The sequence below is a fragment of the Podarcis melisellensis genome, assembly GCF_964234715.1.
Source record: "Podarcis melisellensis genome assembly, chromosome: 7".
Taxonomy (NCBI): Eukaryota; Metazoa; Chordata; class Lepidosauria; order Squamata; family Lacertidae; genus Podarcis; species Podarcis melisellensis.
The window spans coordinates 27,836,105-27,862,397 of NC_138539.1; the positions used below are offsets into that span (position 1 = coordinate 27,836,105).

At 41.6% G+C, this 26,293-nt stretch overlaps 1 protein-coding gene across 1 annotated transcript in view; it reads left to right on the forward strand.

The window, feature by feature from the left end:
• Window positions 1–441: 441 nt before the first annotated feature.
• The window catches only part of CNGB3 (cyclic nucleotide gated channel subunit beta 3), a gene marked incomplete at its 5' end in the record, with an annotated part of 51,624 nt that continues 25,772 nt past the window's right edge, over window positions 442–26,293 (forward strand). The window contains 7 exons of the mRNA XM_081919981.1: window positions 442–508; window positions 2,376–2,487; window positions 17,132–17,283; window positions 19,924–20,130; window positions 20,857–21,065; window positions 24,988–25,038; window positions 26,203–26,289. Of these exons, the coding sequence (XP_081776107.1) occupies window positions 442–508; window positions 2,376–2,487; window positions 17,132–17,283; window positions 19,924–20,130; window positions 20,857–21,065; window positions 24,988–25,038; window positions 26,203–26,289 (885 nt within the window). The remainder of the gene's footprint in view (window positions 509–2,375; window positions 2,488–17,131; window positions 17,284–19,923; window positions 20,131–20,856; window positions 21,066–24,987; window positions 25,039–26,202; window positions 26,290–26,293) is intronic.

Here is a 26,293-nt window from a genome sequence, read left to right on the forward strand (position 1 = left end):
TACTATACCTTCTAGATTTATTTTTTAAATCCTGTCTTTTGTCCAAGGGACCCTGAGGAACAATTTTTGGTTCACAACCCACCTATGAAGCAGGCTAGGCTGTGACATAATAGACTTGGCAAAGAGGAGCTTCATACATGGACCATTTGCCACATCGAAATCTGGCACTCTACTCACTGTACCACACACCCTTCCTAGGAGACCACAGGAATTATTCTAAGAACTTTGCCACAAACGAAGCATATTGTACCCAAACTGGCACACCCATAGTGACCTTGACTAGCATCCAAGTGCCTCTTAAGCTGTAATCCTCCACCCACTTTCCCAGACATGATTAAGAACTTAATGGGACTTCCTTCCAAGCAAAAGGTGCATTGGATTATGTGGTTCTGACAGTTTCCTTGAGTTTGAGGAGGGGTTTCTCAGGCTGCGTTACGAATAATGGTGGAAAGTGCTGAGAAGCCTGTCATATACTCCTTTAGATATCATTCAATCACTGGAATTCAAGGTTGTAAACCAATATTGACTTGTGACTTATGGACATGCAGCATGGACTAAGTTTTTCCCCCAATAGTTTTTTGTTTCAAACAACTATTTTGACTTGGCAAGCAAACTCTTTAGGTGTGAATAATAGTAATGGTCATCAAGGCTTTTTGACTAACAGTGACAAACTCATGGCACTTATTAAGACTATGTCTGCTTTAGGCAAAGTATCACAATGATATCACAATGACGATGGTTTCATCCCATATATATTTTTAAGTTAAAATACGAATGAAAATTAATTATAGAAATTAATCATCTCAAGATAGCTAAATGTCATCTTAAAGGACACTTTCTCCGTGACTCATTTACACACACCCTCAAATTTGCATTTCATACCTATATTAACAACTGTTTTGTTTAAGGCTGCTCTACATGCTTTTTGTGGAAACACAAATCCAAGAAAAGCAATGAAACGCAACAGCAATTATTAGTGTGACAATAATCATATCTTATAAACGTCACTCTGTCAGTATGACTAAGTCATGATATACCTGTGGGTGATATTCTCAATTTCACCATCTCCTATGAACATTCATTTGAAAAGCAGGGAGGGGGGGGACCTCTCCAGGCTCTTTGAGCCCACAATTTCCAATCTTATCTCTCCAATCTTTTAAACTAAAAGTATTTGAAAATTCAAAAGTTCCAGAACTTGGAGAAATGCCATTTCATTTTCTTAGAAAAAATAAAGTGAATAATAAATACATCAGAATGAGTCCAAGTTTTTAATAAAAATAAGAGTTGATGCAGTTGAAGGGCCACATCCTATTGGTTTTCCAGTTATGCCTGTAATTGAAGTAGCTAGAATATTTAATTAGGACCAAATATAGCCAAGTTCAAATTCCTAGTCAGTCATCAGCTTCACTGAGTGACCATAGCTGCTTATGCACCACACATTTAAAGTACATGACTTCTTCCAAAGAATCATAGGAACTGAAGTTATCCCCCAGAGCTGCCATTCCCAGCACCCCTAACAGATTGTGATTAGGTGGCCTGCTCAATCTGAAGTCCAGATGGGCAACTTTTATCACTATCTTGCTTTCTCTCCACCTTCTGGTCACTCATTATCTTTAAACCTGGCTTGGGATTTGATTGTCTTTCAAATAGATTCAAATAGATGGTTCCTTCCAGCAGAGCACTGCCCTCTACAGTCGAACCTCCATTTACATAACCCTCTGGTTACGTAAACTTCGGGATGCACGCACGGCAAACCTGGAAATATTTTACCGGGTTTCGCCATGCACACATGCGCAGAAGTGGTCCTCAGGTTGCGGAAACCTCGGGATCCGACCAGACCTCCGGAACAGATCCCGTCCGCAACCAGAGGTACCACTGTATTAGCATTCTAGCCTAGCCTAATAAATGCTAGGATATAAGCTCTAAACCGCTACACTCACTGTGCTTTCACAACGAGCAAATTGCAGGTACTGCACTACATCTATAAATTGTCTTTCTGGAAAACAGATAGAATCTACCATCAGGTGTACCACGATCAGTAATGGAATGCTACTTCCCACTTTTGGTACTGGATCTCTGCCACTTTCCAATCTGATGGTCTTGTTCCAAGGGCCTGACCTGGAACAGGTCTGCTAGCATCCAGCTCCTCTCTGATGTACCTCCTTTGATTCCTCAGTACCTGTACAGTCCCAGCTATGATATTTCCTATCACTTTCCTATCACTCCCTTGTTAGAGTGCCTACTTTGTTTCACCTACCTGGTACTCAATTTCTGGCCTTGCTTCAACCTGTGTGCCAACAACCACCATAAGATTTTCTGACATTAGCTTTCTGTAATAAATGCCTTAACGGTTATTATCAACCATCTGGTTTTAGATGCAGCAGGGCCTCCAGAAAAAGAACCCGATCCCCCTCCAGCTGACAAGCCTGCTGAGGCAACACAACAGGAAGAGGCACAGCTGGTCAAGGAGAAAGAAGAGACAGCCACGTGAGTAACAGTCCTAAGAAACTGGTAGTTGTCATTCATAATAAATCACTGGCACTAACAATATGCAAAGATGTGAGGATCAGGCCATGCAGCTCCACAAACAAGTATTCACTAGAACTGATTCCCAGAAGAAATGACAGCAGGTGCTAAATGTTATGGAGATAATGGATATATTTTAACCCTATACTTATTTTTGTGGAGGCGTGCCATTAAAAAAAGGAAGTGTCACAAGATCACTGTTGGTTAAGTCATTTGAGAAAGAGGTTGTCCCTGAACTATGTAATTAATTCTTGCAGAAATGAAGGTCTTGCTGCTTTTGTTCCTATTGTTTCCCAGTGAATACATTGCCAGAACCAGACTGCAGTGAGACCCGTTCTGCTTTCAAAAACTAGGTGACTGGGTGGGTCCTTTGCAAGCCCAGCACTACAACTAGGTCTTCGTCTTGCCATGTGATCAACCTGTACCACACAGTGGGCATTCTAGGTTGAGAACTTTATAATATATGTGTACAGTCACAGAAACAGAGACAAAATACACACCCCACTACTAGCTTTTCACCAGATTCATTGGTTCATCTTGGGCAGTGCAATGAAGATGTCATAAGCAGTAAGCACAGTCATTTCCATCTACAGCAGGGATGGGTAACCTGTGGCCCTCCAGATGTTTTGGGACAACGATTCCCATCATCCCTGCCCATTGGTCATGGTGAGAATGATGGGAATTAAAGTCCAACGACATCCAGTGAGCCACAGGTTCCCCATCCCTGACCTAAAACAGATTTCTTTGTCCAGTAAAAGTGCCTTTCTGTAATATTTATGGGCTTGTATCCAGCTTTTACAAAGAATGTAGAGGGCAGGTTTCTAACCCAAGGTGATTTGTAATCTTAAGACAGACAAAAGGGAAACCAAGAGAGGAAGGGGAGGGAGAATGCTATTCTGCTCAGGTCCTTCTTGTGGGTTTCCCATAGGCAACTGAGTGGCCACTGTGAAAACAGAATGATGGAATAGATGAATGTTTAGTCTGATCTAGCAGGGTTCTCCCTTATTCTCTTTTAATGGTGTCCACCTGAGAGGAGCCGGAACTGAGTTCTGGAATACTGTGTCCAGTTCTGGGCACCACAATTTAAGAAGAATGTTGAGCAGCTGGAATGTGTGCAGAGAAGGGTGACCAAGATGATCAAGGGTCTGGAAACTAAGCCTTACAAGGAGTGCTTTAAGGAGCTAGGTATGTTTAGCCTGGAAAAGAGGAGTCATGATAGCATAGCCACCTTCAACTATCTTAAAGACTGTCACATGGAAGGAGCATGCTTGTTTTCTCCTGCTCTGGAGGGTAGGACTCAAACTAGTGGCTTCAAGTTATGAGAAAAGAGATTCCGACTAAACATTGGGAGGGGGGGACTCTCTGACAGTAAGAGCTGATCAGCCATGGAACAGACTGTTAGAATTCCTGCTCCATTATTGCAGTCATGGGATTGTTTCCTTCACATGACAGTATATGTTTTGACTCCCCAGAGTGGGAAGTGACGGAGACAGGATGTTTGTGTTACTGTATTCCGTGAAGTGGGACTATTGTCCTTTGTCCTTTTTCTCTTTGCTATCTCGAGAGAGAGGGAGCCATGTTGCAGTGCTCCGTGTGTGTTTATATGTAAATAAAGTAGATTAGCCAAAATGCTGAGTTGCTGAGGTCTGTCACATGAACTGCGCAGACTCTGCGGATCCCTAAGTGTGCCGATGTCTGTTGGCACCGGTTGCTGTGATGTTTGGGCTGAAGAAAGCTTTTGAAGCTCTCGAACAATCGACCAGGAGGGATAAACATGCCAGTTGGGCATGTGTCTCTGCCAGGGTCCTACTCGAGTGTAGGACAAGCTTCTGACACAAACTCCCACGAGAGGTGGTGGACTCTCCTTCCTTGGAGGTTTTAAACAGAGGTTGGATGGCCATCTGTCATGTCTGCTTCAGCTGAGATTCCTACATTGCAGGGCGTTGGACTAGATGACCCTTGGGGTCCCTTCCAACTCTATGATTCTATGAGTTCTGGCTGGGGGGGGGGAGCCCTGGTTGTACTCTATGCCAGTTATATGTACCTAGGCTTAGTTATAAAAAATGGGTTTGGACCGTGGAGTTGTTTCATTTATATCCCACCTCTTTGCCTGACATGATAGCAGGGCTCCAAGGTGGCTGTCAGTAAACAAGAGTACACAATGGTGGGTTTTTTTAAGTCACTGGCAAATGAATGGAAGTTTGAGAGCGGACGGGTGGGTGATTTGAAAAGTCCGCTCTCCAGTCCTCAGATGCTGTTGTTGCTGCTCCTGCTGCCACGAATCCAACAGCTACCCAAATGTGTTTTGGTTCCCTGCTCGCCATTCATAATGCATCACTTTCCAGAAGGTCCATTATGGAGAGATTTGCTCTTTTTTCGTTTTCTAGTGTATCACCTCTGGATAGAGAAGCCAATTTGTTATCCTGTCAAATGACTCACTTAGCTTCTGACAGACAGGGTGCTCACCCCAGAATATTCCTCACAGTCCATTAGCAAGAGAAATTACCCATTTTGGGGGGCTTTCCATCTCAGTACTTTCTCATGTTTAAATATACAAAATACATTGTGATTGATATTAGCAATGGTAGACAGGCATAGCCCCCGTTTGTCTGGCCACATCTAACTGTCATGTCTAAAAGCAGTGGGCATATATGAATGGCTGATGATGCTGAATAACTGAATGATGATTGAGCAGCAGAAATCCTTTAATGCCAGCTTCCTAATGATTTGAATCAGGATTCACTTTGAGACTTGCCTGTCTATTAGTATGTTGTTCCTCATCTCTGCTTCTTCCTTTAATAACAGTGCAATGGCTATTCCGATTAATAGCTTTGCAGGACAGTAATAATTTTGTCCTTGGCATCCTGTGTGTGATGAGATGAGGGTGTCATATATGTAATCTCTTCATAGTAGAAACAATAAGATCAGCATATCTATATACAGTGGTACCTCGGGTTACATATGTTTCAGGTTACACACTCCGCTAACCCAGAAATAGTGCTTCAGGTTAAGAACTTTGCTTCAGGATAAGAACAGAAATTGGGCTCCGGCGGCAGCAGGAGGCCCCATTTGCTAAAGTGGTGCTTCAGGTTAATAACAGTTTCAGGTTAAGAACGGATCTCTGGAACGAATTAAGTACTTAACCTGTATACAGGAATGTGAATCCTTAATAACAGGGGATCAAGAAAAATATAACCATCTCTATTGTAACGGTTTTCAAGATTACTCTGAGGATACACAAACTTGAACTGTAGACTGAATTACAATCCTATATTGGGCACGTTCGCTGACAAATGTATAAGTTTTTGGAAAATAAATAAATAAGTGAAATGCACGTAAACATGGTGTAGAGATGGTTATATTTTGGTGGGCGAGGAAACCCCTGTCATTTTGCTTGTTTCCTTGCTTCAGGGGAAAAAACCCCTTCACTTATTAATAATTTAATTTGATGATTCATTCACTTTTCCTGAGATTAATTCATACTAGCACATAAGAAATAGAAAAATACAATACAAGCAAGCAAACATCAATAGATTCCAATGTTAAGCTACAAAACTCAGAGCTGATATTCTCATTTAACGACAATTGGTGTAGACTTATTGATTGTGGCCATCTGTGCAATGGGTCTTCTGCTACTTTATCTGTATGTTGTAAATATCTGAAAGGAAACGGCAAGAGAACTCAGATTTACAACTCAGAGTATTGTTTTCTCTTTAATGCATGCAGAAAGTAGACCACAGAAGTGTTGTGGAGCAGAAATGTGGTTGGTTCTTTATTGTAAATAAATAATATTGTAAACCCAAATCCCCTTGTTGGGAAAATAGCGGAAGATGTTTGCAGACATCTATATTTATTTGGAAGGTCCCCTTTATAGTATCTTTATACCTTATTATTGTTATTGTTTTATATCCTGTTCTTCCTCAAAGAAGTTCAGGGTGGCACACAGAGTCCTCCAGAACCCATTTTACCCTCCCAATAACCCTGTGAGGCAGGTTAGGCTGAGAGAGGCTGGGTCTTGAGGTCACTCAGAAAATGTATAGATGCCTACAGGAAACTCAGAATTGATCAGCTATGTAAGTGGATGGTAGGAACATGGAAACACGGGAAGCTGCATTGTATTGAGACAGACTATTGGCCCATTTAGCCCACTGCTGTTTACACTGACTGGCAGCAGCTCTCAAGGTTTCAAACAGGGGTTATTCCCATCCATACCTGGAGATGTCAGGTGTTGAACTTGGGACCGTTTGCATGCAAGGCAGAGTCCTCACTACGGAGAGAAAAACCCTCCGTGTCCCCTCAATGAAGCACATAAATAGCTCCTTGTCCTTGCTACACATGTAGATTTTGCACAGTGAATATAGAAAAAAGTCAGACAGAGACCTGTGATGCTCAGTCTGGCCTTTGTTTCTTGTCTAGCGATGCTTCCACATCAGGCATTTTGTGTGGAATTACTGTGCCTCATTCATTCCCTTTCTGTGGGGCATCCATACGTCGCTGTCATCTAACCATTGTCCTCCTGTATTTCTCCTGTGTTTCTTCTGTCTTTTCTCAGACTGCAGAAAATATGACCTTTTCCCTCTCTTTTTTTAGAAGAACAGAGGGTTGCTACAATCTATGCCTGTGCTGACAGCCATGCTGCTGCTCTTCCATCTTTCTAAAATGTCAGGATTTCATGGGCAGTTTGGCACACTTTTTTCAGCAAATGTAAAATGCCAGGCTCCCCACCGCCCTCGCGCACAAACATACTGAATCCAGATTTACCTACTTCAGGAAAAATCCCTTTAATTCAGAGCAACTAAAACCTACTGGCAGCAACCTTTTTGCGCTGTCTGAATGACTCGCTTAACCCTTATCTGGGAGCACCCTTTATGGGCAACTCCATTTGCAGTTTACAGCAGAGAAGCAATGATACATAGCCCTAGGAGCTGCCTGTGTGTATATATGTGTGAGCGGTGTGGACCGTGGAGCTCACAGGCAACCTGCAGACCATAATACATGACCTGTTGGTGAGCAGCACCCAGCTAACACCCTCCAAGGGTCCCCCTTTTCCAGGGACAGTTCCAGATTTACAGAAGCCGTCCTGGTTTCTGATTTGATCCCAGAATGCCATGCTTTTCCTTAGGACATCTCTATTTCCATTGGAGATATGTTGGAGGGTATGGTAGGATGTCCCTGTTTTCAATGGAGGGTATGGAGTTATGTGACCCTGAGCCAAGGAGATAAGTAACTATACAACCTTTAGAAGACATCTGAAGGTCACCCTGTATAGGGACTTTTTAAAAAAGTTTAACATTTTATCATGCTTTTATATATGTTGGTAGCTGCCCAAAGTGGCTGGGGCAACCCAGTCAGATGGGTGAGGTATAAATATTATTATTATTATTATTATTATTATTATTATTATTATTATTATTATCATTATCATTATCATTATCATTATTATTATATAGATGCCCCTGGTGTCATTGGAGACCATGCCCAGTTGGTGGTCTAACTACTTTAGTGAACAACGCTGAAGGCAAATACATCATAGATAAGGAACAATGGCAGTTATTTTGAGATGGGAGCCATTAGTCCTTTGCTGTCCACTATCGAAATATGCTGAAATCAGAGTAGAAGGAGGAGATAGCTTTTGAATCTGTTTCAAAGTATACAAAGCATGGGAGAGGGAGAAAGTCACCACATCAGTGAGGTAATTTAAAAATCCACCTGCGGGATTAGCTAGAGCGATGGCATAGCCAGCTATTACCTCAGCAAGGAAGGGGTTGAACAGCCTACACAGGCTGACCATATGTCCTGACTTATTCAATCACAGAGGAATTATATAGCATAAATGGAACAGGCATAAAAACTTTACATGCCTCATTACTTCTCTTTTTCAGCTGTGTACTGTCTCTTATTAACACAGCCTTTGGCCCAAGAGCTTTTAAATTCCACAACTGGTGGACATTTTAATTTTTTGGTAATGTTCATTTCTTCATGGAAAAAAATAATAATTGTCTTTACGGAGTTACACCCTTAACGAGATAGAGGATTTCAGATTCTGCACCCCACACAGATTTTCTGTATATCTGAGCCAAAATTAATATCACCCATGCAAGCCGAATTTCCAAGTGAAGAGGTGAGAGAATTTGGGGGCAGCCTTGAAAATTTTAAACCTTCAGTATTGCACGGTTTTTCATAGTACAGGAAGCAGGGTTGTTGGATGCTTTTTTATTTCTCTTTTTTTTAAAAAAAATCAGGTCATCACATTTTTTTAATACATAGGGCACAGGTGAAATTATAATAACAACCAACTCTTTTCAGCCCAGAACCCTACAATTTGGTTTAAGATTTTCTGCCTGGAAGCTGCTGTTATCTCTCTTTGAATTATTAGGACCTTCCAAGCATGTGAAGCAATAAGCTGGCTCTACTAATTATTCTTGAAAGGCTCATTAAAGGTGTTTCAGACTGAACAAGGTTAATCATCCATTAATAGAAAAACCATGTGACATAGCTCCTCTGGATTTCTGTTAAATAAAAGTTTAATTGATTGGGTATATGTTCTTCACACTTTCTCATACCTTGTTCATGTCACAAAACTAGTAATTAAAATAAAATATTATTCAGAGTTTAATTGGATACCTGAGTTGGAGAACTGTATGCATTGCATAGCCATGGAGTTGTTTTCATTCCTTAGCTCTATAATGAAGATTAAAGGATTCTCAACCTGTTGTGACAGCCTAACTAAGACAACTAGGAAGGAAATTTCCATGACAAACCTTTAGCTGTAGCAGAACAAAATATCTGGCTGAATACATGCATTCAGTGGACTTCAACTATGGCTAAAAACTGGCAGAGTCCATTCAATAGTCTTGTAGCACCTCAAAGACTATCACACTTAATTTATTTGTGGCATATGCTTTCATAGTCCAAAGTCCACTTTGTCTGGTGTGTGAAGCAATTGATCATCATCATTATCGTATTTTAGTATTTTTACCCTGCTCATTTGACTGGGTTTCCCAAGTCACTCTGGGTAGCTCCAGAGAATATTAAAAACACGATAAAAGTTCAAACATTAAAAACTTTCCTAAACAGGGCTGCTTTCAGATGTCTTCTAAAAGTCAGATAGTTGTTTATTTCCTTGACATCTAGTGGGAGGGTGTTCCACAAGGTGGGCGCCACCACCGAGAAGGCCATCTACCTGGTTCCCTGTAACCTCACTTCTCACAATGAGGGAACTGCCAGAAGGCCCTCGGAGCTGGACCTCAGTGTCTGGGCAGAACCATGGGGGTGGATCGTAGGTAGGTATAAATTCCAAAAGGCAAGCAGACAGGTGGGTTCTTCCCCCTGCCCTCCAAAAAGCAGGTCAAAGAGCTAAACAATGGAACTAGTAGCAGATGTGCTGCATTTCTGTGCAATTACTACAAGATCAAATCATATACATCCTTCACTATACTCCACTCAGGCATGCAAGAAGCCTCAGAGTTGAAGAACACATCCTAGTCTGGCAAAAACCATACCGTCTGACTTTTTCATACCCAAAAACAGGACATGTGTCTTCTGGGACATGCTCCCGAGGAAGTCATATGACCCACACCTCACTCTCATTCCCCAAAGAGCACTTTTTCAGGGGGGGGGGAGTGCAGTGTGAGAGCATGCAAGATCGCAGCACCCAAAATGGCCTCCATGATCTCACGTGAAAAAACGGGACGTCCTGTTTTCCCAGAGCACTTGGCTAGTATGCAATAACACATAAGGATGAGGCAGAGCTAGTGAGGGGTGTGGCTTTGGGAAAGTCCTGAAGGCCTGCTAGAGAGGCTTCTGGGGGGGCGGTTGTCATGTTAAGCCCCCATGCCTGATCAGCTGTGTCTTGGTTTCATGGCCACCTGTGTCCAGTTCTATTACTTCTTATGTGCTATGTAGTAAATAGCAGTATTGGCTTAATGACAGTTTTGATCAAGAAAACAGTGTGGAAGAAAGGGTTTGCTTCTCTGTAGATATTAATGGTATATGCATCTGATGAAAGGGGCTGTGATGCTGCCTTATACCACAATCAGTTTGTTCAGATTTAAAGCACCGCTGTTTGGAGCAACTGACCGAGTCTCAGGAATGTATGACTCCCTGATACTATACTTGGATAATGCTTGTATCCTGCCTGTACTTCTCTTCACAAGGCACCAGGTACTCAGACCTGGAACTCTAGCAGTGGAACCCAGTCATCTTGTTCTACTTCTTCAGTTTGCTAGTGGAGGGACTGTCTAACCTCATCTCTGCTGCTCTATGGCTTCACCACCACAGAGGAATGAGAGGTGGTAGTACTGCTGTTAGCATAGCAGCTGACACAAGGGGCTGATAGGCTTCCACCTGCTTCTATGAAACTGCTGACTTGGTCTGGCACCTTTGCTCATCCAACCACCAGACCAGTCTCTAACCTCTTTGAGTTAATGGATGCTCTGTGATCAGAGCTTGAAGGATGTAGGCCACCAGCAACTTCATAAACCTTCTGGGTTTCCCACCAACCTGTTTGCCAAAAAGAGGGGAGCAAGACAACCATAATACGTGACTGAAGCACTGCATTCATCTTGGTAGTCATGAATTGTACGGACCTCTATTAAGAGACTCCTATTGATTTAGACAATGGCTTGGAAATAATGTGAAGACCTAAATGGTGATGTATAGTCTGCTTTAGCATGCCTGGAATCTACTTACGCTCAAGAGTATCTATGATGTTGTTTAGGCTCATAATCGGAGCTACTAAACCAGCAATTAATTATGCTATTAATCACTGTGCTTACATTAATTATAGCTCAGAGGAATTGCCTGGTAAAATGAAAGTCACATCCATCTAAATTCAGCCTACCTGCTGGAGCATGAAACAAGTTTCAAGATACCGTATTAATTTTGTGATGCTTCAAAAAGAGAGAGAGAAAGAAAGGGAAAATGAACATGCTACTACCCCTTTGGGCCTGTATTCAAACAAACTATAGGCATGTTCACACACATGCTCTAAGTGTGGATGGGGGCAGTGGCGGAGGAAGAGGAGTGCGGTGGAGAGTGTACCGCCCCCGGCAGCGCGATCCCAGTGGGGTGCCATCGTGGGTGCCCCCCCACCCATGCTGGGTGCCACGCCTTCACAGGCAGTGCGCCACACCCCTCTGTGCAACCAACGACCCTGATAAAGTGGGGTCCCTGGTTGTGCAGAGAAGTCTACTCATGTTTCAGTGAACATAAGTAGAAGTCCCATGAATATCTTTCCCATGTAATGTAGGGAAGATCAGGGACTCTACACAAGAAGACCTTGGGGCTGGGGCTTGCATGTGTGCCCTGTTCATCACCCACACTTTGAGTATTCAGGCAAATTCCTGAACACACATTTTGTCTCACTACCATCTGGATCCATCCTAGTGCAAATACTTCTGGCCTTATTCCACAAGCATGCAGGGAGTACTCACATTGGTTCTATGATGTAGCTCAAGGTGGCATTCACAGTGTCCCCAGATAGTATTACATGCAGGCACTGCCCACGGCCATATTTGATACAGTTTCTGTATCCTGTGTCTCCATTTAGCACCGTGTTCTGGAACCCATTAATTTGTTCTCCAAAGTACTCCCCTCTTCCCACTTTGAAAAGTTTGTTCACACTTTGGTTCAACCTGCAAACTCAGACTGTTCAAAGTTGAAGTCTTGTAGCAGAAACATGGATTCGCCACTTCTTTCTCAAGATACATAATTACAAGAAACTTCTAATACTTCTGCTTTTGGATTGTCTACTTCGGTGGATATAGTAAGACATGGTGCCTGACATGTGTAGGAAAGATGCACAATGCTTAGCCTCCTTTATAATCACTAACAGGGACTTCCCCAAAGACCTCCGTAATCAAGCAGAGATATAAGGGATCAGGCTGTGCTTAAGCTGTCCTGGAACCTAAGTCATCAAAAGCCTTGTAAATTAATACAAGAACATTGGAAACTGGCCCAGCAGTGTAAACATGCATTTCCAAGTTTTGTTCACAAGCTGCTCCCCACGCAAGGTGCACATCATTTTACTTAGTGCCAGAAGATGCTAACACATGCATCTGATTAGGAGATGACAAAAGAAGGGAGGGACAGGCAATGGAAAGACACAGAAGTGCGAGAATAGAGGTCAGTAACCCAATAAGCATGGGATGATGTAACTATACACATGTATAGAATAACATTATCCTCATCCTTCCCCGGCCTGGCCGAGACTGAGAAACCTTTTCTGCCAAATAGTGACAGAGTTTATGTTATGAACTGCACGCCCGAGCTAAAACTGGTTGAGCCCAGAAATCTCACGTTTCTTTTGGAAGGATTATGGATTAGAGAAAAAATATTACACAAATGTATGTTATTGGGATACACTCATCCTGATCTATGACTCATTAAGAAGGCCTTTTGGCATTCAATATTGGATAGCCTCAATTTATTACAAATCAGCAATCACAACAGAAAATATTATGTTTGTTTACACTTGAACAACAGCCAGAAAATCCATCATGATAAACTGCCTTAACGAGAATACAATTCCTTCACTTTGAGAAAAGGCAGGGGGAAGTGGACGCACCATTTTAGACTCGCAGTTCTCAAAATGTGAGTCAGGAAGGGCTGCTCTTACTAAGCCTGCTGGTCCCCAACTGTGTTTTCGGAGCCCATTAGTGTGATTCGAGGGACCAAGAGAGTAATTATTCGAATAAATGAAGGTGCTTAGAAACGTGCAAATTCAAAACAAAACTTAAATTTGCCGAATGTCATATTGCAAGGCACACATTTATTTGGAAGTAAAATCAGCATTGCCAGCTCTTGAAATAAAAAATTCTGGTACATGGCTGGGGTCAGGTCTCCAGAGCAAGTCTAGGAGGGAGTGGATTCAAAAGGGAGAGATTACCATTTTAGGTGTTACTTCTCCTATAATGTACAGAATACTCGGGAAATGCTGAAGGGAAGAAATAGTTTAGAGACAGGGATGGCTTTTCTCCTTGTTTTCTCAGCAGCAGGCCTGAAAGCAAACAAACAGGACCATCCCAGCTGGCAGTCCTAAAGGAAGTCCTATTAGATGCTAATAGGGTTCACATCCAACTAAAAATGGCAATGTTCGGGCTTCAGTGCCTTGGATCAGGCTAGAAATGTGTACAAAAGGTTAATGTTTCCCATTTAAACTTTGTTAATTAAGTCATTAGTCTTATATAATTGTTTAATTAAACCATATAATTAATAAGTGCATCTTTTAGGAGCAGGAGCTTCAGACAAATCGCCATTGGTAAGACCGTGCTAGGAAGTACACGCAGACTCATCCAAGGCACAAAGGGCAGAGAAGCCAGCTTGTTGTTCTGCTATTTCAATATAAAAGAAAGACAAGGAAAATAATGAGAAAAGAAAACAGTAATTAAACTCTTTTCTTTCAAGCTGATTAGTTAAGGGGAAATTAAGGGGGAACTCATCAATAATCCCCCAATCACACAGTACAGGAACCAGTAAAAAAGCTATAAGGATGCTTTTAAGTAATGTTGCAAGGACCTTTGATGGGAAGAACTTGCTTGTGAGTAAACATTACAGAAGAAACCTGGCATAGGGAAGGGCATTGCTACAGTGCAATATTGCGCTTTTTGATTCTGCTTCCCACTGACTACTGAAAAACCCAACAGGACAGCCAGCAGAAGTTACCTCTGTTCCAAACTCTGTTCAGCAGGAATTTGACTTATATACCACCCTTTTTTGCATCTGGGTTCTGCTGGGTCACGTGAACAAGCTGAAAGGGGTTGTAATACCTGTAGATCTCACCTTACCCAGCTACTCCCCAGAATGCCCCTTTTTTGGACTGAGCACCCGCTTAGCTGGGGGAGGGCAAGTGTAACCAGACATGGAAGCCCAAGATCCACCAAATCCAAACTCTCTCATCTAGGCAGATCTTGGGTTTGGATTATGTGTGGCAGGAGATCAGGATCTATTCTGCATCATTTGAAGATGTAGAAACGAGAGAGGAAGGTTGGATGTTTTCCCCTTTTGGAAATTTGTATGTGGGAAAATGTGCATTCTGTAGTGCTTTTTTTCTTAAAAAATGTTTAGGGGTACTCTCATTTTGACTCAAGAAAATCACCATTTTATAGTTCAAATCGGGGAAAATAAATACAGTAAATGGACAAAAGTACAAGGATTCACAAAATGTTTAGAGGAATGCTTACCCCTGCATACCCTCAGGGGAAAAAAAACACTGATTATGGGCATCTTTCCCCTTCAGACAAGACCCATAAAAGCAAATAGAGAAATAGCCAGGTAAACAATTATCTGCATAAGCTCTGGGAAGGACAATCTGGTAGAGAAGACTAAGCTTAGTGCCCTTCCATAGCTTTCATGTAATAATGAACACAGTCACCTTTATTTCAACATTTATGGTAGGGAAGTATATATTTTCCTAAGAATTTCAAATGGCAGAATAACTTTTTTTCCCCAGCTGATCACTCAAACTCTTCCCCTGCTTTTGAGTTTAGATCTGTGGACCCTAGAGATTTTCTATTCTAAATATTTGGTTACTCATCCAGACTAAAGCCAATCTATCATGTGTTTATGATCCACCCATTTTCATATTAAGTGTATTTTCTGTCTTCTCTTAAGAATACATTAACATGCTTTACAAATATTTAAATTAAACACAGGTTGCCTTTCACAGCTGAGTCTCAGCCCTGTTTTGCAGTTGCCCCAGTGGAATTCCTTTCACATCATTAGAGAATGGGGGTTAGGAAGAGGTGCAGCTTCAGTGCAGGCTGAGCACAATCTAATATATCCAGTCAATCTGAATATTCCATATGACTATGAAGTCAGTTTCACAGATAAAGGATTGGGTTGTTGTTTTTTTACAGAAGGGTTGTGTTTCTCCTCATCCAAGACACACCCCTAAGAATCATGGCAGTGTCAGAAACCAGCACCTCTCAGCTGTGGGAAAAGCTAAGCATATGTGTTTATTTGTGAAAGAGGGGTGTGTGCAAGCATACACATTTCCTCCTCTCCAACCTGTCTCTTTTATGCATCAGGCCAGTTGTGGGGGACACAGAAAGGTCAAAGTGAATTGTGGGGTAGGTTGGGAGGCAAGATTTTTCATCATATGCTATAAATCTGAAATAAAAACAGTAGAGGTCCTGATTTTCTAACTGCAAAGACCACCAGGGTTCTTCTAACTATGCCCTGGGAGGCCCTCTCTAAACATCAACTCTCCATTCCGTAGTATTGTTTCCTGAGTCCTAAGACTGTTGTACAAGTTGTTGACTATCTTTGCAGATTAAAGTTGTGCATTACGCCAATCTTAATTCTTCGCTGCACATTCATAGATTCAAATTCATCCCTTTACCTTGCCTCCTCTCAGTTGCTCCAGGTACTTGCCTCCATTTCCATCTCACTTAACGCTCGTTCACACCTTACACTGTACACACGTACAAGCTGTCTCTACACAGGTAGAAATAGTTGTCTGAAATAGATTACACATGTAGTTTTATACAGTTCATTTATTGTGCACACATGTACACAAGATGGTGCGCTTGTTTGTTCGGCTTAAAAAAATTAATCAAAATGAACATTAACACTCAACATGAAAACATTGATGGCACACTACCAGCTCTTCCACTGACACGTGAAGAAGGGGTGAGAAGAATAAATAAGCAGGGGGGAGAAAATGGGGCAGCTGGATAGGGGTGGAAAGAGGTCACCGTATGATTGGCTTGAAGACCCAAAGCCAGACTGGCCTTTGCAAGCTATGTGTACATTAAAAGCATATGTAGATGTCATGAATAGTTCCATATAAAGTCATATTTGGCAGAGACAATGCTCAAATGGGAACAATTGTTCATATATGTCATAAAGAGTCCACCAAACAGCTGCAAAATCCTCAGTGTTCTGTGTTTCCACTTAATAATTTCAAGTGGTAGGCGGGTTTTTCCAGAATAGCAATGTTGACACTTGTACACTTCTTGAATGTTTAGTTACAGAGTCAGGGAGGAGAAAGGCAGTGAAAATTTAGGAGAGGGGCTGTCTGATCATAGCTAGAAGGGGCTCCTTTTATTATTACAGTGATACCTCAGGTTACAAACACTTCAGGTTATAAACACTTCAGGTTACAAACTCCGCTAACCCAGAAGTAGTACTTCGGGTTGCGAACTTTGCCCCAGACCTCTGGAATGAATTAAGTTCGTAACCCAAGGTACCACTGTAAAAGCAAGGCACACAGAGAAATAATAATAAAATAATAATTTATTATTTATACCCCACCCATCTGGCTGAGCCCCCCCCCCCCCCGCCACTCTGGGCGGCTTCCAAACGAATGTTAAACACACAATTTGTGCCTTACATGTGAACAGGATGAACATGCGAATGATATCCCCCACCATCACATTTAATGTTGGCCCCAAAGTTACAAAGATTGGAATTTTCCAGCATCTGGTAGGCCACAATATCTGGATGTTGTGCATGCCTGACCACTGGTGGGTCAAGACAATGGTTCCACTACTCAATACTGAGTTGGGGTGAGGTTCATCCGTCTTATTATTACTTGCCTTCAACTCAACTGTTTTTACTTTTCAAAGCACTGTTCTCCTTCTCTCTCTTCCCACATAAACAGGACAGAGAATAAGCGACCAGGAACCCCCATAAATGAATATGCTCAAACTCAGCTTCAAGAAATTATCAAGCAGATGCGAGAAAGGACAGCTATGTATAAAGAAAAACTGAGTGACCCGGTCATCTCCTCTCCTGAGTCCAGTCCAACAGCAAGTAAGTTCATTTGTATAGTTGTAAACTCTCAGAACGTATTTTGTATAGTCAACCATCTACCTATATCTGTATTTGGTTGTGTTTGGTTCCTATGCTATGGCTTGTGGCTGATTCAAATAAAGATTTTATCTCTCTAAGTTCATGGAAACAAATTGCAGCCTCGCCAACACTTCCACTTGTCCTTTGCCTAGAAGGCACAGGTCTGAGTGGTTTTCCACTTGACCCACACTTTTTAGGCACAGGTCTGAGTGGTTTTTCCTTTGCCTGTCACTTCACCCTGGAAAACCTGCTCTTTAGCACTAAAGTGGAACAAACAGCAATCCACTGAAAATTAAATTGCCATTTGTTCTGATTCAGTGTTAAAGATTGTGTTTCCCTATGGGAAAGCAATGGGGCAAAAGGAAAGGTGGATAAGCCCTGTACCACACCTACATGTGCTTGAATTATTCTTGAATGTAATAAACTGGCACTGTCACTCAAATCATTACACTGGTTTATGCTTCCTAAGATGTATGGGTCAGCCCTAGACAGTGTGTGAACCAGGAAACCAAACATTAAGTCCAGAAACCCATGTTTTGAAGACTACCCAGTGCTTGACACTTGCTCTGTTTTTGCAACTCCAGGAAGAAATCAAAAACTGGAGATTGCTGAATGAGTAAATTACACAACATTTGGGGCATAAACATTATCTTGCAATTTTATTTTTAAGAGATACTGACATTGACTGTAATACACTAAGCCACAGCAGGATATGCATCTCACCTGAAATCAATTAACCACTGTGTTTAACAACTGTCAGAAGAAATCTGTATTTCTTACAATGCACAATAAACAGAAGGAAGTGTATAGTTGGCACATTCTGCAGTTCATTGAGACTGCTGTCTGCTCTTAAGCTGAATGCAATAAACTAGACAAATGCACTGGGGTGATTGAGATAACAGCAGCTTATCTATTTCCTTATGCTTGCCAAGAAAAGTAGAAATCAGAGAAATGAAATATCAATATTTCAGCTTTTTGGTCCTGCAACAGAACCCTTACACACACTTTTCTTTCCTAGATTTTGCCAGTAGCAGACCGTGTGGTGGGGCAACAGCAAGGTTAGCGCAGTGCAAATGCGCCAGCAGGTGCACTAGATGGTACTACTAGTGCGCTTGCACTGTGTGAATCTCCCCGTTGTCTTTCCCCTCTACCTCCTAGTAAGCAGCAGCCATGCATCATGCTGCCTCACTGGATTTCTGTCTCTCTTGCATTCAGGCACACCTACAGCAGAAATTAAGATACCTTGTGTTTATTAAGTTAATAGAGCAGGAGGGAGTCCACCTTGCTGGCCTGGCCCCACCCCCAATATGAACATCCCCACCAACTCCATCCCTTTGACCTCTGCACATTTGACAAAGGTCTTAAGGGGGACCCTAGACACCTACAATTCACATGATTAGTTTAATGCCCAGTTCATTTGATGCTTTTCCTGGGCAGGGAGGCAGTCCAGGGGCAGGGGGAGCTGGCTTATTTTCATCATGTTTTGAATCAGCACACAATAGCCAATCATGAGATTAGGTCTGGCATACTCTTCACATCCCGATTAACAATCAGATGCCGAAAGTTTTGTAACTTTTTCTATCCAGAGCTGGTTTTACCATAAACGAACACAAAGCCATTGATTTGAAGAATGAATTCCAGAAGGGATCCTACTTTCTAGCCTCATGTCTTATTCAAACTGGCAACCCTGTACAGAATGCAGTGCTAGTTTTTTTTTCTAGGAAAAGAGGTGCCGGAACTCACCATGAACGCTTCCCTTGTTCTCTTATAATGCCAATGGCGCCCATCTGAGAGGTGCCGGAACTGAGTTCTGGTGAGTTCTGGCTGAAAAGAAGCCCTGACCTAATGTATGGTTATCATGCATCTTGCTGAAAGGAAATGATTTTTAAAAATACATTTAAATGCATTTCATCTTTCATACCTATGACACATTTCATCATGGTGTAGGGAGATGTATAGGGAAATATTAACACTAATAATAATATTAGTTTTAATCCTCACTTTTCCTTAGGATGTCCCTATTTTCATTGGTGAAATATTGGAGGGTGTGGAGTTATCCAACTCCCTCACCCCCCCAAGCCATCTGAAGGGAAGTTCTGTACAGTGGTACCTCGTGTTACAGATAGGATCTGTTCCAGAGGCCCGTCAGTAATGTGAAATGTCCACAACTCGAAGTGCTGTGTCTGTGCAGGTGTGCGGCATGATTTGGCGCTTCTGCACATGTGCAAAGCATGATTTAGCATTTCTGTGCATGCACAAGTGGTGAAACCCGGACGTAACCCATTCCGGTACTTCTGGGTTGCCACAGGACGTAACGTGAAAAGATGCAACATGAAGCAGACGCAACACAAGGTATGACTGCATAGGAAAGGTTTTTTTTAATGTTTAATGTTTTATTATGTTCTTATATATATTGGAAGCTGCCCAGAGTGACTGGGGAAACCTAATAAGATGTGTGGCGTATAAGCAGTAAAATTATCATCATGGAATGGGACGGCCCTATTTGGAGGGTATTCTAGTGTATAACTCTCTGTAGCTTCAGATATCTTTGTGCATTTGAGAAACTTGTGTGCAATGCTGCATCTTTTGAAACTTCTCTAGCTCCCAAAAAGACGGCACCACCCCCTCCGCCAAAAGAAGAGAAAAAGGAGGAGAAAAAAGAGGAGAAAAAAGAAGAGGAGAAGAAACCAGAAGAAGCAAAACCAGAGGAGCATTACTGTGATATGTTGTGCTGCAAATTCAAGAGGCCGCCCATGAAAGAATACTTGAGGAAAATGAAGCTACCAGAAAGTATAGATGCATATACAGGTAGGCTGAATGCCTTCTTACAGGAAAGAGCTGGTGGCAGCTGTAAATACGACAAAATTACTGGTAGTTCATATTAATTATAAAGGCCTCTGTTGACATAAGTTAGGGTTGCCATATTTCCAGAAGTAAAAAATCCTGACACGAAAGTTGTTGAGCTTTTTTAAGGGGAAATCGCCCAAAAGCATGGGCAAAGAGTGACACCACTGAAACACACACTTCCTGGTTCTGTTGGCAAAAACCTGGACATTTCTCCAGTTTTTCAATATTCACCCCAGCCCGGAAATTTCTCCACTTCAATCCTGTGCATGTCTGGGAAATTCCAGATGTATGGCAACCCTGCATAAGTCCTACTGTTCTGTTACACAGACAAGTAGGTGGGTTGGCACTAGTCACTTATTGTATTCACTGGTGAAATTAAGAATGTGCCTTGCCAATTCAACTCAAAAGCCCAGCCCAGTTCATCTCAATTTTTTCAGCCTTGGACTCACTTTTAGCTAACCTGAAACTTGTGACCCACTGCTAATTTGAGGACCAGCTACAAGAAAGTGGCCTGCTCAGTCAATGCTTGGTACACAGCTTAGCCAACTCGTAAGATGTCGTTGGGTTTTTGAGTTGTAATTAAACTTGATATATCCTTGGGCGTTTTATTTATATATTGAAGGCGATGTATTCTCATGCCAAAAACAGGAAGAGTAATTTTAAGGGTGTGTTTTTTGTTTTTTCTAGATCGTCGCTATATAGGATGGCTGTTTTTGGTTACCGTTGCTTATAACTGGAACTGCTGGTTCATCCCACTGCGATTAGTATTCCCATTTCAGACACCAAGCAACATGATATACTGGATTGTGGTAGACATCTTATGCGATATCTGCTACGTCTGTGATCTGCTGTTATTTCAACCCCGAGTACAATTTGTGAGAGGTGGAGATATAATAGTAAGTAAAGGTGGACAGGGAGGTAAGACACAGAAGAATCGCACAATAAGTAGACCCCGTAATGTAGCAGGTAATGTTGGATTTTGACCAGAGGGACCTATGTTCCACTCCCCACTCAGCCATGAGCATGGGCATCTCTAGTCTAAATTAATGTGACTATTCCTATAATAACTGGCCATATGTAATACTAGATATGACAGGTGAGTTCGCAACAATGTCTGGAGGCCCATGAGTTCCCCATCTTTTCAGTAGAACACATGAGTCTTTAATAGTGTGCATTTTTTAAAATAAAAAAGATATATATGTTGCAGCAGATGATTTTCAAATCTATATGATACAGAGTTTGAGAACTACTTTTAAAAATGCAACTTTCCTGCTTTCTTGATGCATCTTTCTTTTCCACTTTTTACTATGGAAAAGTAGTTCAGCTAGCTGAATAGGGAGATATCTAGTTACCATAAAGGTATGTATGATAAGAATTAAGGAAAATAGAGGGATTAACTTTTATCCATTTTGTATGCCGAAGAATTTTTTTCCTTTCCTTTGATTTGATTTATTACATTTCTATGCCGCTTTTCATTCAAATGAATCGCCAAGCGGCTTGTAAACAATAAATAACAGAACAGAACATCACAAATACAACATAAAGCGTAATGAATAATTAACAAAATACGATCAATAAAACACTATTAACAAAGCAACTAGGAAAAATAAGCTAAACAGCACAATTTCAACAAAAGGCGCATTAGAGGTTTCACAAAGTACTACAGCATTCATAACCTATAAACCAATATTAAAAAAAACAAACTAAGCACTGAAGAATTCATACACACGCGCGCACACACTCCACCCCCATGACTCATAACCTTCCACTCTATTCAGTTCATTAAACAGCGCATAAACATAATGCCTGTGGCTTCTAGGAATGGAAGGAGGAGCAAGGCAGGTGCCTGGTGACCAGCACAAAGTCTTTGTCATCACTAATAAGGATAAAGAAACCTCCTTCACATGAAGTACAGAAGAATGCTCAGGTGCACAGTTCTGGTTAAACACAATGGGAAAGGCTGTAGCTTTGAGGTTGAGCTCCTGCTTTGCATGCAGAAGGTCCCAGGTTCAACCCCTGATCAACATCCCATACCCTTTTAAAATGTGGCTCTTTTGGGGGGGGTATTATTGGGTAATTGCTTTTATTTTAATTTTATATACTGTGATCTTTTGATGTGAACCGCACTGAGACCCAGGGTGGTATATGTCAGGGAACTGCCATCAGCTCAGAGGCGAGAGGGGGAAGGGCAGCTGGATTACAGAGAGCCTCCAAAAATCGTGGGAAGCAGCACTTCCTCAGCGGAGGAAGGAAGCCCTGCCTCTATTTTATTTTTAAGAATAATTTTTTATTAACTGACCAATCACATCAAACCAAATTACATAAATTCCAAATTACACAGCCGAATTTTAAATTTTTGTTGGGGGTACCCATATTTCAAGTTCCGAAGGGGATCCAATCAACTTCTTGCTTCTTACTGCTGTTTTAATGTCCACAAATCTAACCTTATGATGTTCACAGTAGTATCCAGTCCTTTCTTATTGTTTTTCCACATCTCTTGTTGTTATTTTCATATATTTTTCCTTTCTCTTTGTGACCTCTGATAGTCTCCACAAGCTGGTTAGAACATTTTGTAATCCTGCGTGGATATTTTTTTTTAATCCAGTAGTCATATCCAGACATTTTCCATATAACATCACTTCCATACATCAAAACAGTCGTAGCGTCATTAATCTTCACCAATCTGCCTCCTTTCTCAAAATCTCTGAGGAGATTCACCAGGAATGCAGTCTGAAAACAAGTCCGTTCTTCCTCCTGGCTATAAATCCTTTGGCAAGATGGTGACTCCGAATTAATTGCTGCGCCATTCCAAAAGCTCTTATTGCTTCTCGATCTCCATAAAGCATACTTTTGGTTAAAGTTTATCTCCACACAGACCTTAATCATCCTGCTTGGGTCAGTTCAACCGATGATTCTAATGAGGAGGGGTTCTTGTAAATCACATAGAAGGAAAGTAAAAAAGGTTCCCCCCCCATTCAGTCCCGTTGTCAACATACCCAGCCTTTGGTGTATCTACATCGTAAAATATTCCTGTTTCTCCAACCCGTCGTCTTCTTTCGCAGAGGTCACTTAAATTAGCAGACTTCACTCCCCTTCTTCACTTGAAATATGTGCATTTGCTTCTTTTGTAATTAATTATTCCAAATTGCTGCAACTAGTGCGCGATCAGAGACAGCGTCCAGGAGAGCCGAGGTCCACACCTCAAGTTCAGCAAAACAAGATTCTGCCTAGGGCCCTCACCCCCTTCTTTCGAATTAGGGGGTGATTTATGGGCACAGCAGGCAAGGGCAGTGTTCCCCATTTCCTTGGGGCAACAAGGGAGGCTGCCTACTCCCATAACAGCCTCTTAATTGCCCCTTGTGGGTCAGAGAGATGATATTGTCGGCCATCTTCCAATGCGCCCCCTAGTGGCCCCCCGGAAGCCCCGCCTCTAGTGGGGAAGAGCTGTAGGGCTCAGAGGATGCAAGAAAGAGCCAAGACACTGTGCCTGAGCAAAGCGGGGAGGAGGGAGGTCCGCCTTTACCCAAGCCTTCCCTGCGCAGTAGGCTTTCGCACAGAGAGGGGAGGCATCAGCTGGGGGTCAAGAGACTACTCTGCTGGGGAAGGTTTAAGGCCTGCCCACTCTCAGATTCTGCTAGTGAGTGAGCAAGACATGGAATAGAGGCATTCTGCATTGTAAATGTTTTGCACCAATAATAAAGCCTTTGATAAGACCAGTGAGGAACCTTGCCTGATCGCTCTTGAGCAACCACACCGATAGGCATAACAGTATATAAAGGAAATAAATAATAAATAATAATCTCAAGGTAGGGTTGGGAAGAAAGCCTATCTGAAACCCAGGCGTGCTGCTGCCAATCAATGTAGACCATAGTGGGTTAGATAGGCCAATAGTGTGACACAATGTAGGGCAATTTCCTAAGTGCAATCAAGCCCCACCTACACACAGACAGTAATTTAAAAATAAACATCTAATCATTCTTAATGTTGACAGTTCTAATGCTAATGAGAGCACATTCATCCAGCTTTGTGTGTTCATACAGCCTATGAACCCATACCCCTAATCCGACTGCTCTGAGATTTTTATTCTAACATTATCTCCCTCTATCCTTTAAATATTTTCAAAAATGATATTTAAAGAGAGACTGGAGATTTTCCCCATGCAGAATCATAAAGTTTTAATCACCCCTAAATGTCAACCTACCTGCATAGGCTTCTTCTCAGTCTTGTTTCCTAATGCATATTGTTTATTTGAAAGAAAGAAGTGTTAATCTACATATTTGCTTAGATTTCCAGATTTTCTTAACCATTCCCAAACAAAGTTACTAAAAAAGAAACTGTCTTGGAAAGAGGTTATCTCCCTACAAACATACAAATCCCGATCCAACTTAATATCCCAGGGTTTGGTGTCAGTGTGTATGACCCCTTGCTCAAGTTCAGCAAAACAAGATGGTGTCAAAGATTGTTTGAGACTCTGCTATATGCTGCCTTGAGTTCCAGAGGCTATACATTAAATTTTAAAAGTTAGCTGTAACTAAATCCAAAATCAATTGAATGAGTTGGCTTTGCCTAACTGAAGTCTCATTGCTTTCAATAAAGCTTAGTGACAACTCATATTAGCTGGGTAGCCAAGGATAAGGATTTGGATGTATGCATGAAAACTTGCCTAAAACAAAGGTTTGTGCTTTGAAACCTCAGTCCACAAGTGCTAATGGACTTCAGCTAATCATGTCTAATTTAGTCAGATGCTATTCTGAAATGGTTCTTTGTTTTTGTACTGAGCTTTACATAACTGCATGTTTTTCCTGCTTCTAATTACAGTCAGATAAAGTAGAAATGAAGAAATACTACCGGAGCACGTTAAAATTTCGGGTAAGTAAATAAGGCACGCTTGCTAAGGGAACAAAACAGTTATTCAAACTATATATCCACTTGGATATGGCTACCCTACAGCTTCCCTCTCCCTACCAAGGTAGTCTTCAAGGTGGAAATCAAGCAGAAAATCAGTAGTGATGTACATTTCAGATGTTGAAACTGAAATTGAAAATGATACCTGATCAAAAACTTACAGTCCCGACCCAAAGGGTGGTGAACCTTTGGCCCTTCAGACATTGCTGAACTGAAACATCCACCAGCCCCAATGATCATGACCAATAGCCAAGACTGGTGGGAACTGTAGTCCGAGGCCCCTCACCCTTGCATGAAAGAAATAAGAGGTTTGCCTTTGATGGAGCATCAGAGATTCAGCTCCTGATTCTCCTATTGCAGCCACCCTTGGAAAGGCATATTTGCTTAATTGTTTGCCTACTTTCTGATGGGCCTGTTGGCGATGTATCGTATTTGAGCAGCACTTGAAGTCCTTCCTACGTTACTGCATTCATTACAAGGGACTGCTCTTGTGAATGAAAACTATAATGTGGAAAGAAGCCTCGAGAGATTTGGTGTTGAGAAGGAATCCTTTCTTAGCTCAGATGAGCCATGCTCATCTTGAAATCTGGATTAGATATTTGAAACTCACAATATTTCTAGGCAAAATTTGTCTGCTAAGGACCAAAGAAATGTGAGGTGGGCAAGAACACAATGTGGTCTGCTACTCTTGCCCTGAAATGGGATATACTGACTTCACAGAAAACATTTTGCTTGATCTTTGTCAATATTTTAATACCACTTATTCGGCTTTTGACTACATATCCAGTTCTGAGCTTTTCTTGAAATCTCCCAAAGATGGACATTTCATTTTAGCACCTTGTTCAATCTCTTACCAATAACTTAGATGATGAATCCAGTCAGAAACTAGGGATCCATAGGCTAAATCCAGCCTTACAATACCATCATCTGGGCTCAGTTTATTTATATACTGCATACATTTTCTGGAGTGCTCAAAGTGGTTCAGAGAAAAGAAGAAGGTAACAACAATTTTCTGCATATAGAAAATGTGTTCCATGTACTAGAAAGATAGAACCTGAGCATTCCATTACAGTTTTTAACTACGTGAGAATTAATTTAACATTGTAACTGAACTTTTTTCTTCAACAGCTTGATGTGTTTTCCGTAATACCGTTTGATGTCTTGTACGTTGTGTTTGGATTTAATGCAATATTTAGAGCAAACAAGGTGGTGAAGGTAA